The sequence below is a fragment of the Phasianus colchicus genome, chromosome 16, assembly GCF_987193195.1.
Source record: "Phasianus colchicus chromosome 16, bPhaCol1.hap1.1, whole genome shotgun sequence".
Classification (NCBI taxonomy): Eukaryota; Metazoa; Chordata; class Aves; order Galliformes; family Phasianidae; genus Phasianus; species Phasianus colchicus.
Genome location: NC_143451.1, coordinates 16,414,642 through 16,429,731, shown reverse-complemented (window position 1 = coordinate 16,429,731; position 15,090 = coordinate 16,414,642). Strand labels below are relative to the sequence as shown.

Here is a 15,090-nt window from a genome sequence, read left to right as displayed (position 1 = left end):
ATACAATAACAGCAGAGACATCAATTCCTTTTTACAAGGGATGTGGGTTTGTTCGTTTATATTTTCAGCACTTACATATGAGCTTCAAATCCTGAAAATAAATACCTTCTCAGAGTGCTTCTCAAACACCTCAAATAAAACTATCTACAAATCATGCTTTCATCTACTCATTTTCAACACTTCCAACAATCACCACTTCACATATCAGAACTTTCATAGCTGGAAAAGCTGTGTGTCACCCACACGTTTAAGCAGCAATAACATTTACCATCTGAATACACTCACCACTACCAAGGGCCTTTATTAAGCACTGTTCTCCAAATAGGACAAGCTCAGATATGTGTAAGCAGAATCACTGTCAGAGGGGCTCCCCTATGATGAGATCACAACATTATTTGAAACCAACTAAAAAAGGTCAGCAGAGAACAGTTTAAATACTGATAATTGATTTCTGTGTGATCAGAAATCCATAATAAGAAAGATCAGAATTCCACCCAATATATAAAACCTCATAGAGAAACGTTAGTAAACAAAAGTCTGTAAAGGTCAAGGAAAACTATTAAAAAAAAACCTCATAAGTCATTAAAAACATTTCAATGTGAAATTTGTAAAATATTACTCTATTTATTCTCTACATTTTTCTAGCAGCATATGAATTTATCTCAATATATCCATAGAAAACTGATGATGAAGCATTTGCCAGTTCATAAAGTTGAGCTAAAGTCTCTTTGTGAGCAAAAAATAGCACGCGATTTTTTCTTCCACTTCTAGTTCTCCAGGTCAGTGTGGATATTGCACATGACAGCCTGAAGGAGAGCCAGTGCTGCTCACTGGGCTCCGGGTATTTGACTCATAAGAATTCGGAGTAATTTCAACCACACCCTCATTTTGAGGGGTTTCTCCTTTCAAAAAGTCATCATCTTCATCTTCAGGAGTATCCTGCATGAATTGAAAAGGATCAGTGACAGCAAAAATACATTCCAGGTCTCCATTAAGATTTTACAGAAGTAAAAACTGCTAAAACCAAAAAGGGTATTTCCAAAATAAATTCTGAAATTCATCAAATCTCCTATCAAAACACAAGAGTAAAATCAATAAACTTACCAGTTAACAAAAGGCACATACAAATCTACAACACCATATTTTTCCATGTTATCATAGAAAGGGAAGAAATGAAAAACTTAACATGAGCCAGTTGTGTGCTCTTGCAGCTTGGAAAGCAAATGCTATCCTGGGCTCCATCAGAAGAGGAATGGCCAGCAGGGACAGGGAGGCGACTGTCCCTGTCTACTCCGCCCTCATGAGGCCCCAGCTGGAGTACTGCATCCAGGTCTGGGGCCCCCAGTACAAGAAAGACAGGGTACTAGAGGAGGGCCACGAAGATCATCAGAGGGCTGGAGCACCTCCACTATAAAGACAGGCTGAGGGAGCTGGGCTTGTTCAGCCTGGACGAAAGAAGGCTGTGGGGTGACCTCATTGCAGCCTTTCAGTACCTAAAGGAAGCCTACAAATAGGAGGGGAGTAAACTCTTTGAAAGGATAGATAATGGCAGGAAAAGGGGAAATGGTTTTTAAGTTGAAGGAGGGAAGACTGAGGTTGGTTATCAGGGGGGAAGTTCTTTACCAAGAGAGTGGTGAGGTGCTGGAACAGACTGCCCAGAGCGGTTGTGGATACCCTGTCCCTGGAAGCATTCAAGGCGAGATTGGATGGGGCCCTGGGCAGCCTGGTCTAGTGTTAGATATGGAGGTTGATGGCCTCGCATACGGCAGGAGGTTAGAGCTTCACAATCCTTGAGGTCCCTTTGAACTCAAGCCATTCTACAGTTCTATGAAATACGCAGTTGAGCAAAACGTTGAAAAAGGATAGACATTCCGCAAGAAGGTAAACAAACTATGTAGAAGCAATGGAAGAATGTGGGATGTACTACAACTGTCATGATTAGTTAGGATGATAAGAGTATTATATGTACACTCATTGTGAAGCAACTATCTGCAAAGCGGATGGATCCCTGTGACAAGACTGCATATACACCACGTGGATGCTCAACAGTTGTTTTGTGTGTCCGTACGCATGCACTCTTCCATAGAGGGGCAAAGTAAGGTTGGATAAATTCTTGAAGTTTCCTAGCTGATTTCAGCCACTGTTTATCATGTTTTCTATGCTTACAGTCACTAGCTAACTAAGCAAATAAAAGCAGCTGACAGAGTAGCTATGGAACTGCATTTTATAACAGATTACCCTTTTAATTGGCTTCTTCAGATTCTCTAGATCTTCAGCACTCAGTTCTTCCCAAAACTGATAAAATGGATCAATGGTCTTCTTCGATCTGAAAGTGGAATCAAAAGACAGTGCGAGTTATTTTATTCAGTAAAAATAGTATGGATTAGATTTTAACAATACAATATAAAATGGTTGGAATTCTGATAGCCATCTTCAAGATTTCACAAACAGCTCTGTCCCTATATAATCCCCAATTAATTCCATGAAAGATTACTCTTTATCAGCTTCGCTGATAAACATAAATTAAAATTGTTTGTTTAAGGAGTTCTAATACAATTAGGACTTCTAATCCCTTGTTAGACATTTTCAACAACTATGGTATTTTTTCAAATTCTTTTCCAAATTTTTAAAAGATAATCACAGGTTAAGATACACAATATAAGAAGTACTAAAGCTCAGGAAAGAAAATCAGCTGAGTTTCTTACACATTTTAGCTTACTGTTTGCTACAAGACAAAAATGAACTGTTCATTTATGAACTATACCTTTTGAGCACATAGGGATCAAAGGGGAAGAAACTATCAAGCGGGTTAGTGCACATCTGCACAAAGTCACCCCCAGTGCTGCTCCGAACAACTGGTATAAACTGCCGATTGTTTCTCTCAATAATTGTGTAGCAGAACACCAGCTGGTATTTCCTTTGAAAGATAATAAGGGAAAGATAAGCATTTCTAGCACAAAGATTGCAAATGTTTCAGAAGACATTCAAATACAAAAGTTATTTTTAAATAACATCATTTCTACCTTCCATTTTGGAACTGGTATTAGGTGTTTCCAAGACAGCCACCAGGGGATGTACGTTAGAGTCTATTCTCTTTCTCTGCACTCCTGCAAGTTTTACTCCAATTAGAACTGGCACCAATACTTGAGCAGTGAAACAGTTTTACGGTATTGTAAGATTTAATTGAAACTGAACCAGAAACAAATTTATCCCACCTAGAACATGGGCAAAATTCTGTGTTCTCTTGGATAACAATAAATACTTTGTGTTATATATCTCAAGTTCTAAATAACTGCTGTTATTATACACACACATCCATAAACTGGTATCTAGATGAAACTGAAGTGAAAAAAAAAAGGTACCTTGTAATGGCAGCAAACAAGTTTACGACAGAAGGTATACATATCTTCAGAGGGTTTAGCTGACACATGACAATGCGCTCAAAATTTAAACTCTGCAGATATGACAGACCTTCGAAATAAGAACAATTATCAAATAAACCTATTATATAGAGGTTATACATTGTATAAGCTTAACTGAATTTTTAAGAATTTCCAGTCTTACCACCATGCACAAGATCACATAAGCAAATCCTACATCTCTCTATTACAGTAGTGATCTAGCCTACAGCTTGTCGAATAGAAAAGCTATTCCAATTTATGGCAGATTGCCACAGCTGGGAGACCCTTCCAAAGACACTACATTTACATGGGAACTGAGGACACAGAGACTTTATGGACTGTTATCAACTGAAGACCACATTAGTTCAACACAGCTGGAATTCAAACATGCTCAGCAAGCAACTGGGGCCAGAAATCTAAGTTAAAGACTTATCTGCACTGCTTTCAATGCTGAAGAAAAAGATTATTTAGGTTGGTAGCCCAGGTGTGTAAGCTATCTTACTCCATTTAGAGTACAATGTAAATCTGTCAAATACTTGACTGAATTAACCATCACAAAACAAATCCACAGTAAATCTCGCAAATGAATCCCAACACCTTTCAAACCTGTTATACTCACCTTTCCTTAAGTTTCCATCCAAAAGTTGCTTATGACGGAAAATAAACGTATAGAATGCTGCCTGACATGCAGAATAAAATGGCCCATGGAGAGCTACATCACAGTAAGCATTAGCCCCTGTATCCTGATTATCAATGTATTTATGCATCCAATTAACCAGCAGATCCAGGCACGCTTTTACTGTGCTATAATGGAGAAAAATAATGTGTAAAAATAGATTCTAAAATGGCATAGAAAAGATGTTAAACAAGTATTCAAAGATCTCAGTTACAAAACTGTAATTAAGAAAATTATCACTAGAAATAATAGATTATGTTATGAGCTTTCTCCTTTATATCAGCAGGAAACAAATCAACACATCAGTACTGAAAATCCCAGTGAAAGCACAAGATGCCAGGAGATGAATCCAAGAATGCACACTGCATGGACATATGCAACAAACAATATAAATGCTGAGCTATAAGCAATGTCCAACAAGTAATTCCAATATCAAATTAAATTCACTGAGCCCACACCTTTAACAGCATAAAAATACAGAATGCATAAATACAAAATATAAAGATTTTCATCCTTTTGCTGAAATATTTTCAACGTGTACAAAAAGAGTTGGACACTTGACTTCCCTGTCTCAGAATCCATACAGAATACTTAACATAGATCATTAAAAATATATTTCTGATTATCAGATATACTGAGTATCCATAACTCAGTCCGAAGTCAACATAACCTATCCATGCTCTTATATCAAAACAACATACACAACTGGAATAAATTTAGCTCTTGCTAAGAAGCTGCCAATGTAACTCCCAGCAGTTTGCCTGATCACCGAAGGATTATTCGGATCTTGCAGTTTTTTCCAGAGATGGTCTAAAAACGCCTCAGCCAATCCCTGGAATGAAGATACACAGAAAACATGAATTGTTATAGTAATGACAGTAATATATTCCTAATATTCAGTTCCAACAATTTCCATAGTCAAACCATAGAAGTCTTTAAAAACATTAACAAGATTAACAGGAAGCAACTGTTAACTGCCCTTGGAACAGAAGGGATAGGGGTTATCCAATGAAAATAGCAGGAAGTTGAACTTCGAGAAATACAAAAAGTGGTTCTTCATTGTAAACAGTTACATTCTGAGACTCGTTGGCACAGGAAGTTCACAATACCAAAAATTTATATCACTAAAAAAATTTAAAAAGCAATATGATATCTTCCCCTTGAATTTGCCCATCATGCAATGCTTCTGCAAAGGAATGTCACTTCTGTTCAGGAAGTTACTGAACTATTATTAGAAGCTGAGATGCTATTCTGACAAAACACCATAGTATACTTGCTGTACTCAAGTATTCTTTCCAATACATCTGCTATTCACTGTCAGAGGTCAAGGACAATGCTAAGTGGATCTCCAGCTAATCTTATGCCAAAAGTATGGATGTTTTTATTTTAGAATGTTAAAGAGAAAAGAAGGCATTTCGCCTAAGAGATGGGAAAATGGAAGGAGCTGAACAAACAGTAAATACAAATTCCAAACTGAAGAGCTAACAACACGGTCAGTTTTTTGATGCCGATCAAATTTGTAAGAGCACTATGCCTCAGGTTTAAAAGTCCAACTGACTTCTGCAGAAGACTTCTATTACAACATTCCTTCACAATGAGCTGGTTTTAAGCTACTTGATATTTATGATCAGCATGGGGAAGGCTGAAAATATAGTAGGATTTGAAAAAGGAATAACAGAAGGGAAGGAGAACAAGGATACTAATAAATCCTGATGTACAATCTTCAGAGGAAACACATAGTAATAGCAGAACTATAGGGAAAAAAGCAACTAACTTTTGTAGAAAAGCCGAAGTATAGACTTAAAGACACTTCATTTTAAGAACAGTTTCTACTCACCAATTTTAAGCTACAAATGTGAAATATGAAATACTGTACATGACAAGAAGCATGGGTTGGTAAAATGAGCTTGTCAAAAACAGAAACGAGATCCCGATACAAATCCTTTGTCTTGTTGATATCAAGCTTGCCTACACAACAACAAAAAGAAAACAAAAATGACTCATATCAGGTTTTTTCCTGCCCTCATGTTGTGAAAATGGTATTTCTATCTTTCTGAATCAGGAAGAAATATGTTTTAAAAAAAAAACAAAAACACCACTGCCAAGCTAACTTCTAAGTTTATCTGGCAACTAAAATAAAATGTTTGTAGTAAGACCTTCCAGAACTTCAATTATTCTTCATATAAACTAATGCAAAAAAGAAGTAAATCTGTGAATGTAAGCATGTGCAATACTGACAGACTGCAAAATTTGCAATAATGTGCTACTTCAGAAGAGGCAAAAGAAAACACTAAGAAATAAAACTGCCTCACTAATGTGATAAAGCAATTTTCTAAATATTCTGTTCTAAATAAGTCTAATATTCAGCCCCTTAATAAATGCCAGTGTAAAATTTGTGTTTCTAATAAATAAATAAATAAGTTTTTTTCCTTTAATACAAGTCCTTTACCAATTCCAGCTGGTTCTTCTAACCTACTTCTTGTGTTTATGATGTTCAAAGAATCCACAATTCTAATACTCAAAACAGTACAGCAGAAAGAACGATAAAATACTCTGGTTAATTAGAAAGTATTTCTGACCCCCTGAGAAATTTAGTACCACAATGAGAAAAGAAAACTATTTACTCTTATACCCTGACACATTACATTTTGGGTATGGTGCCATATTTATACAATCAAAATGTCTCCGACTGAAGATCAGGCTGTTAATGTCATAAACGAACCTTTGCACTTTCAGCCAATAAACAGTGGACAAAGCCAGGAATGTGCTAATAGCAGAACTCTACCACTAAAGGGTGAAGGCTCACTTTCTCCTGCTGCAATAGAGAATTCGTCTTACATTTTTCTTATTTGCTAGCAAAACAAGTTTATTGTTCCTGTATTCTTACCATCCACATGGCAAACGTCTTTAATATAGGCAAACAGAATGGTCATCAAAATATCCAGTCGCTCTGCAAGTGGATGGGCCATTCTCTCACTACTGGGAGAGACAACTTTGTCTTCTTTTCTTTCCTCATCTTCCTCCTGGTAGGTAAGATAGTGGTTACACAACCTTCATATACACTATGTCATAAATGATAACTTACTTACAATTATATAGAGAAAAATGAAACTACATCTGTATGTTCATCGTGAAGTTTTTGTTGTTGTTCTTAAAAGCAGTCCTATACAGCTCAGTCTAAGCAAATTTTTGTAAACTAAGTCAATTACAATTAATAAGCTTTACATACAGCTGCTTGTATTTTTTTCGTAAGGAAACTGATGTACTGTACATATTCTGGATATTTATATCATTAAATTCAGCACATGGAAAATACATTAATTTGTTTGTCAGCTACTCAGACTTGAAAATCTGTTCAATTTTTCCTGTTTACAGAGTAGCATCAACAAAGCAATAATGTATCATTACGCTTAAGTTTCAGAGCACCTCAAAGGTAAAAATTCTATTAAAAAAAAATAACCAACCATGTCAAAAAGTCCCTCCTCTGTAGATTTTTCCTCACTATCAGAGTTATTAGCAGCTTCTTCAGCATCTTCAATATCTTGCTGGGGCGTACTAACCTACAAACAAGAAATTAAGTTTTATATGACCATGACAGCAATATGAAACATTCCTGTTTAGAATCATACAATGGTCAGGGTTGGAATGGATCTTTAAGATCAACTAGTTCCAAGCCTCCTGCTATAGGCAGGGACACCTCCCTCTAGACCAGGTTGCTCAAAGTCCCTGAGATTTTTACTCCCCAACCCCCACCCCCACCCCACGATTTCTCCTCCATTCCATAAGGAAGTCAAGGGGTGTGAGCAAACTGCTATGTTGTGCTTAGCTGTCTGCCATGTTAAACCACAATAGCCCTATACTGATGATCATTAGTATGACTGGAATATAATTTTTGTTAAGCTTAATGCTGAAGAGTATTTTAACACCATTCTTCCTTGAAAGATGATACAGAACAAACTTACATCCAACTTTAACAGCTTTTCAACAATAAGTTCCAAAATCTGAAGTCTCAATGTTGGAAGGTACACTGTAACTCGTAGTAGGTTATGAACATAACATTCCTGTAACACAAAATTAAGAGATATCTATAAGAATGGTAACTGAAAGTTACATTCTTTGAAGGATTTTTACAAAATACATTTCCTAACTTGTCATTTAAAGAGATAGATACAGGTCAAAATTTTTTTTTTCCAAGTATCTCCAGCAGAATGACTATAAGTTATCAATTTCCATATGATTTTTTTTTTTTTTAATGTAAACTTTCCCAAGAAAATGAAAACAACAAGCATATTGTTCAGTATTTCTAAAATAATGTCTAGCAGCACTGTTTGAAGTGAGACTAAGAGATCTTCATTTCTAGTTACTATAATAGACAATTCTAAATTCCACAGGTAAGCATCCTTTGAATTATAATCAGAAAACCTCTAACAGATTAATAGACAAGTTCTGTAAGTGAACATGCACCCCCCCACACATCCATGCACAAATGACAAAAATGCAACGTTATAGAGTAAAAACAGTCAAGCTAATACATACAAGCAGGTGAATAGGCACATTTAAGAGCACCACTTTGTGCAGTCTCTTTGTAAGTATGTATTATAACACGACCTTTAATTACATGAGCATATACAATTTTTCAACAGGCCGTATTGCTCAGTGCATATAACGGACAGCACCAGTTTAATCAGAATCTACAAACTGAGAATATTCAGCAACAATGCATGGACCACATATCAATTATGCTCCACTTGAATCCCACCTTGAAAACACAGTTAATTTCTTCACAACATCCTTCTCACTGAAATGCTTAAAAAAAAAAATCCCTTAACATCTTTTGACTGATATCCACCTCATTTTGCAGATACAGATCTGATGCCCAAAGTTATTTAGATTTAAGAAAAAAATAAAAAGTTCTAGCAAGGTGTGCCAAAACTCAGTGGGAGAGGGAAGAAGTAGTTCTTGTTACGTTCAAAACAGCTCCAAAGCTCCAACTAACTTTAGCAGGTAGAGCAAGCAAATGACAATGTATCAAGTTGGAAAGAGTAAATATAAAGAACATACAAGAGCAGTAATCTTTCAAAGTTTCCAGCTTGCCTTCCACCACACAGGAGCATTGTAACAGAGATGTAATAAAACAACGTAGTACCCTACCCCTAACGGATTTCATCTACATCATCCATCTTTCTGTCTGCTTATCAAATTCCTTGTTCTTCCAAAGAATACTATCCAATTTTTACACTGAGACAGGTATCCCACATTCTTCTTACTATACAACTCTGAGACTTATCGTCAAAGAAGTCCATCTTGTGCATTGATTAAGAAAACAATCACGTGGAAAAAGATATGCAATTATCTCATTAAAGAGTTGCATAATGCTTATGCACGGGGAACTTACACATGTTCAGACAACCTTTCAATAAATAGGCACACATGGACATGTATGTTTCTATAGGTAAAGAATTCTTGTAAAAAAAACAAGATTTTTAAACAACATATTCAAAAATCTGCATAAAATACCACCAAGTCAATTGTTACACCATAGAGTGTTTTCCTATATTAAAAAGTGAGTGAACAAATAAATGTAATATTCACAATTCTTACCAGAGTTCTTTCTGATTTATTAATGAAAGGAAAATTTTCCACAAGTATTGGCATAAGAAACTGCAGTGTTCTGCATAGGGGGGGAGAAAAAAAAAATATTTAGGTTGTTATCATGAGAGCAAGCTCCAGCACTATAAAAACAGACTGGAATCAGTTTATTATCTCACAGTAATCTTATTTTAAGGTAAATAATTATATATAATTTGTTCTATTATTGCACAGATAATAAGCTTTTACTGTGGATTTGTTAAAAGCTACTTCAAGCGTGCTGCTATAAGCATGACTTTCCTTGTGTTTACTATTGTTATTAACAGGATTCTCAGCTGCTGATGTCAATTAACATTTCACGAGTGGATATAACATTCTATCAGTTACAGAATGTTAGGAAAAGTCACACAATTAAATTAAGTATTGTATTTCCAATATGGAGGGGAAAAAAAGATCTGTTTATTATCTTTATATCCAAGCTTAATATCTGTTAAAAAAAAAAAAAAAAAAAAAAAGCAAATGAAACCAAGGAATTAAATACTTACGAAGGAACATATTTTGCAACAGTCTGCAATGCTCTGTGACATGTATCAAAATTTTCAGAAAGGTCTAGAGAAAGAAGAAGGTGTTATTATCCATTTGGTTGCAGAAAGCTAACTCAGGAATCAATTAAAACAGTTCATGTCAATTAAACATTTTAAAGATCTCCAAGGAGACTGAATTTACTGGGATTTTGTTGTGTTTTTTTTCCCTTTTCTTTTCTTTTTTTTTTTTTGGCATTGTTTTTGATTTTAAGTTGAACTGCCCAACTACTAAAGTTACCGTGAAAATTAACTCCAAATACAATTCAAGTTATCCCAACAAACAAAGTCTTAATTTGCCACCATCACCAAAGCCAGATATTGTTGCCATACTGCTTACACTTGCCTAACTTGGCAACCCAAATTTACTCCCCCCCAAAAAAAAAAGTTAAAATCAGTGAGAAACTAGATAAAATCAAAAATTATGCCTTATTTAGCAAGAGTTAAAACAAAAACACAAATTATTAGGCTTTTCTAACAATAATGCGGTGAACTGCCTGGGAAATGGTTTTAAACTGGAAGAGAGCAGATTTAGACTAGCTATTAGGAAGAAGTTCTTGAGTGTGAGGGTAGTGAGACACTGAACAGGTAGCTGTATGGGAACTGCTGAGTCACGGCCTGAACCTCTGATTGATCACCTGAGGCGAGCAATGAGTCAGCCACGGGAGCACAGGTGAAAGCAATTCACCTGTGCTGCAGGAAGGGGTGGAGCCTGGCTCCACCTCTCCAAGACCCATTTAAGAGCTGACTACCACTGGGGAAGGATCTCTCTTCTAGAGATCCACTCTACTGGAGTTTCCTGAGCAAGTCCACAATATGGGTAAGCATCCTGTCTATTCTCTTGTCTTGCTTTGCCTAACTCTCTTGTTTATTTCATTATTATAACATCTTAATGTTATTTGATTATACAATATTCCTTGTTTATACACTATCTTAATGTTCTTTGATTATACACTAGCCCAGTGAGGTTGTGAATGCCCTCTTACTGGAAGCATTCAAGGGCCAGGCTGGATGGGCTTTGAGCAAGCTGGTCTTGAAGGAAGGAGCCCCTGCCTACAGCAGAGGGTTTAGAACTAGATGATCTTAAAGGTCCCTTCCAACCCAAACCATTCTATGATTTTTCTTTCCCTTTAAATCCTAACAGTGTCACAAGTGAACACCAGCAGAGTAGCTGCATCAACCCAAGCTGAAGAGAAGTTTATTACAGCATTCAAGATACAAAGGCACAGATAGCTAAATATCTTTTAAGAATTCAATTTGTCTAATCAATAAACAAATCATTTTCATTATTTATATCAACTGCACTTGAGTTTACTACAAGCAGACAACAACAAAAAGCCTTAAGAGTTTCCTAAATAAGCCAGTTTTATTGTGTAAGCAAAACGAAAACAGACAACTCCTCACCATCCTTTGGCTTTGAAACAAAGGACTAAGAATGTTCTCCTTAATGTTCAGCCTGAATCTTAAAAATACTGCAGCAACAAATACCAGTATTTTACAAGTAACAAGGATTGAGTTATAACACCATTGATTCAAGTATTAAAAAAATTCCTGACTTGGTAACTTAAGGATGTACTGCTTCCTGAAGCTTTATATTAACTCCTGTAAAGTAATTTTGCAAAAATAAAGCAACATGCGTTATATATTTCTTTAGTAGAAGTATTACAAAAGCATACGTAAGCCATATTTCCTTCTATACTCACTTTCTTCATCATCATCAGAATCTGAAATGTCCACATCATCTTCTCTGACGGTTATTCGAGCTACCAAAAATGAGATATTATTGGAATACTGTAAAAATTTGAGGTAACAATTCTAATACTTAATCAAAGTGCACTGGACAAAAGTCTTCAATGTGACTAAAACACCAAAATTATCCACAAGACTTTCTGAAATAACAGTCAAAAACTGCTTTAATCAGAGAACCAGGAGGTTCTTGAGAACATCTGACATATCATCATTAGAGCTTCTGATTTTCAGTAGTAACATTACACGGTTCTTTCCCTTCCTAAACTTCTTCAATAAACAGGCTCCGTTACAGTTTTAAGAACCCATTAGAATAGATCTTTTGAAGTCTAGGTATGTAAAATGGCCTGCATTGCAATTCAGTCATTCAAATTAAATTAATCAACAGAAAACAAACAATTAGATTGTGATGTATTATACAGAATTTATATGCGAAAAAATTATTTTGATAAACAAGTAAGAATATTAAGAGGAAAGTAACTTACGAGGAACAAACTGGGATACAATCATGCTCAGGCATGGCCTAAGATGGACAGTTTGTGCTGACACCAGATTGCCAAGAAAACCCAGATATTCTTCCACTACCTCTCGGCTTCTCCTCAGCCATGGTAGTTTCTGAAAGTAAGTAAAGAGCAAGGTGTCAAACAGATGTTTTGAGTACTACACTCTTCACCTCCCTATATAATAAATGAGTATTTACCAGTAAAATGCTGACCAGTTGCTCAAAGTCCTTGGTCAGATATGCAACAGAAGATCGAAATTCATGCAGCCAGTTAATGATCTGGGCATCCTTAATATAAGCAGGAAAAAAATAAAAGCCTATTTTAATAAACAATATGACCAAAAACAACAGGATTTTTTTGAATAGCAAAGCCCATAGAATCACAAGTCAAAGATTAAGACACTAAATTGAAATTATTTTCACACAATCATAGAAGGAATTTCTTGAACTCACACCCTCACCAATGAAAGTTCTTGAACGCAAGAATACACACTCACCAACCAGCAGCCTGTATGGGAAGTTTAAGTGACAAACTGAGCAAGGTATGCAAACCTCATTCACAAAGAATATATCTGTGGCACTTAGAATCCTACTTTCCTTTTGTATTTGCTCTTAGTTTAAGCAGAGGAACAGTCAAGTATTGAAGTAAGAACCAATTCCACAGAGAAATTTTTACATTGATTTTGCTCATACTCCCCAAAAGTTCTACTAAAAAAGATGTATTTTACAGAACGCTATTTAGAAAGAAAAGGAAATCCATATAACATTATCCTTCCTGCAGCACTCTTCTAACAACTGTGTGGCTTAATTAAAAGACCAAAAAAAAAAAGGGAAAAAAGATGCAAGAACACAGTGGATACTCACAGCTGTAAGGAACAGCCCTGAAACTACTCCTCTAACTGCTAGATACATATGAATCTTAATGCTTAATTAACTAAGTTCTCAGCGAGATTTGAAGGAGGCGGTAACTCACAACATAAAGGCACTGACAGTCAGCAGTTATGGTTTTATCTACATTAAGGAATCTGTAGAGACATGCACTACTGACCTAGAAAGGTGGTGTCTGGAAGAAAAATCTCACCAAAAAGCAGTCTCTCACCCTAAAGCAAAGTCAGTATGCATGAGACACCATTTATCAGGACTCTGCATATGAGATATGTGTCTGCTCATAAACAGACAATAGCTGCTTTTCATTACTTCTGACAGTTTCTATGAAGCAAAAAGCAATTATATGTTAACCGATGTTTAAAACAAAGGATTTGCTTTTAAGCACCAGAACGACTTGTGTGGTTACACTCAGACAGCTGAGTGTTAAACCATCAGCCCCATGCCAGCAACTTACCTTTATGTCAGGATCTGATAGCTGATGCTTTAACAGCTCGAAGTCAGTGGTTTCACCCTGGCACGGGGAAGAAAAATAAATGATGCTCGTTATTCTTCTAGAATAAAAAACAAACAAAAAAACATACATAAAGAAATAACAACAAAAAAACCCCACCACGTTTCATTAACATATCTGAACAACCTCAGAGCGTTTAATCACACCGCAAAGAAAGCGAGTGGCAAAGCACGAGGCAGCGGCAGCAGAACGCGCCCCCGAGAGGCCGAGCAGCCCCCCGCAGACATGTGCGTCCGCTCGTTAGCCGCTCCACGCAAGTTTCCACTCGCACGGCAGAATCACCTGGCACCAGCCCAGAGCCTCCGAGCGGCAGCGGTGGGTCAGCACGAGCTCTCGCCGGGACACGTCGCCCAGGCGGAGGGCCCCAGCCCCGTGCCGCGCACTCACCCGCTCGTACTTGAGCAGGATGTCCGTCAGCGTACCCCCGAACCGCACTGTCTTCCTGGGCGGGGAGCTAATGAACTCGTCCCCCGCCAGCATGGTCGCAGCCGCACGCGTGACGAAAAGCGAAGCCACCTCAGCCTCTGCAGCCCCCGCACCGCGCTCCACCTCGTCTCGCGGACGGCGGCGCGCTCTGCCGGCGGCCCAGGCGGCCCTCCGCGCCACGCCACCACACGGCGCACCCGGCAGAACAGCGCCCGTGTCCCACCGGAAGCGGGGACCGCTCCTCCCCTCGCACCATAGAGAGGCGAGGCTGGAAGGGCAGAAACAGCTCCGGCGGTGGTAGCGCGGGAGGACCGAGGCGGGTGCGGCGCTCCGTACTGAGGCGCGGTTGCTGCTACAGTGTAGGGCTTCCTCGGAAAGCAAAAGTCCAGATGTGACCGCAGTGTCACGCTAGAGCAGTCGTTTTACTGAGAGGGGAAAGCAAAGAAGCAAAATGCAGTGGAACCCTCACGATTCTAACAATGGAGTCACGCTGAAGAAGGGCTGAATGCCATCTGAACAAAACAGAATTTGACCCTGGGAAGCAAGCAGGCACCTGCCAGGACCGAGAGACAGTTAAATGTTCCAGAAATTTTTCATCTTTGCCATCGTTCTCCAAACATTCTCAACAAAATACCCCATCCACATTCCTGTCTCAGTGCAGGAACAGATGCTCCTCTCCCACTGCTGAGCACTGCATGCATGGATGGATGCAGTCCCGTTCCTCAGTGCTCTCCAACTGAATATGTTTAAGGATATAACCATAATTCAGA

The 15,090-nt window shown here is 37.7% G+C and overlaps 1 protein-coding gene across 3 annotated transcripts; it reads right to left on the bottom strand.

Annotated features, from left to right (window-relative positions):
* Window positions 1–591: 591 nt before the first annotated feature.
* RRN3 (RNA polymerase I transcription factor RRN3) lies at window positions 592–14,580 on the bottom strand. Of its 3 annotated transcripts, none has more exons than XM_090151808.1 (17): window positions 14,177–14,580; window positions 13,838–13,894; window positions 12,694–12,783; window positions 12,479–12,608; window positions 11,951–12,010; window positions 10,212–10,275; window positions 9,679–9,748; window positions 8,040–8,138; window positions 7,542–7,637; window positions 6,965–7,100; window positions 5,915–6,045; window positions 4,779–4,909; window positions 4,021–4,205; window positions 3,363–3,471; window positions 2,765–2,917; window positions 2,239–2,326; window positions 592–939 (listed from the first exon to the last, which is right to left on the bottom strand). In XM_090151808.1, exons 1-17 carry the CDS (start codon window positions 14,372–14,374, stop codon window positions 781–783), a joined length of 1,956 nt encoding a protein of 651 aa, XP_090007934.1. In that variant the 5' UTR covers window positions 14,375–14,580; the 3' UTR covers window positions 592–780. The 3 variants fall into 3 exon arrangements, 2 of the variants coding, with proteins under 2 accessions (XP_090007934.1, XP_031462589.1); XM_031606729.2 differs by having other exon boundaries at window positions 14,282–14,579; XR_016471783.1 differs by lacking the exons at window positions 592–939; window positions 2,239–2,326 and adding an exon at window positions 3,024–3,107 and having other exon boundaries at window positions 2,806–2,917; window positions 14,177–14,517.
* Window positions 14,581–15,090: the final 510 nt, after the last annotated feature.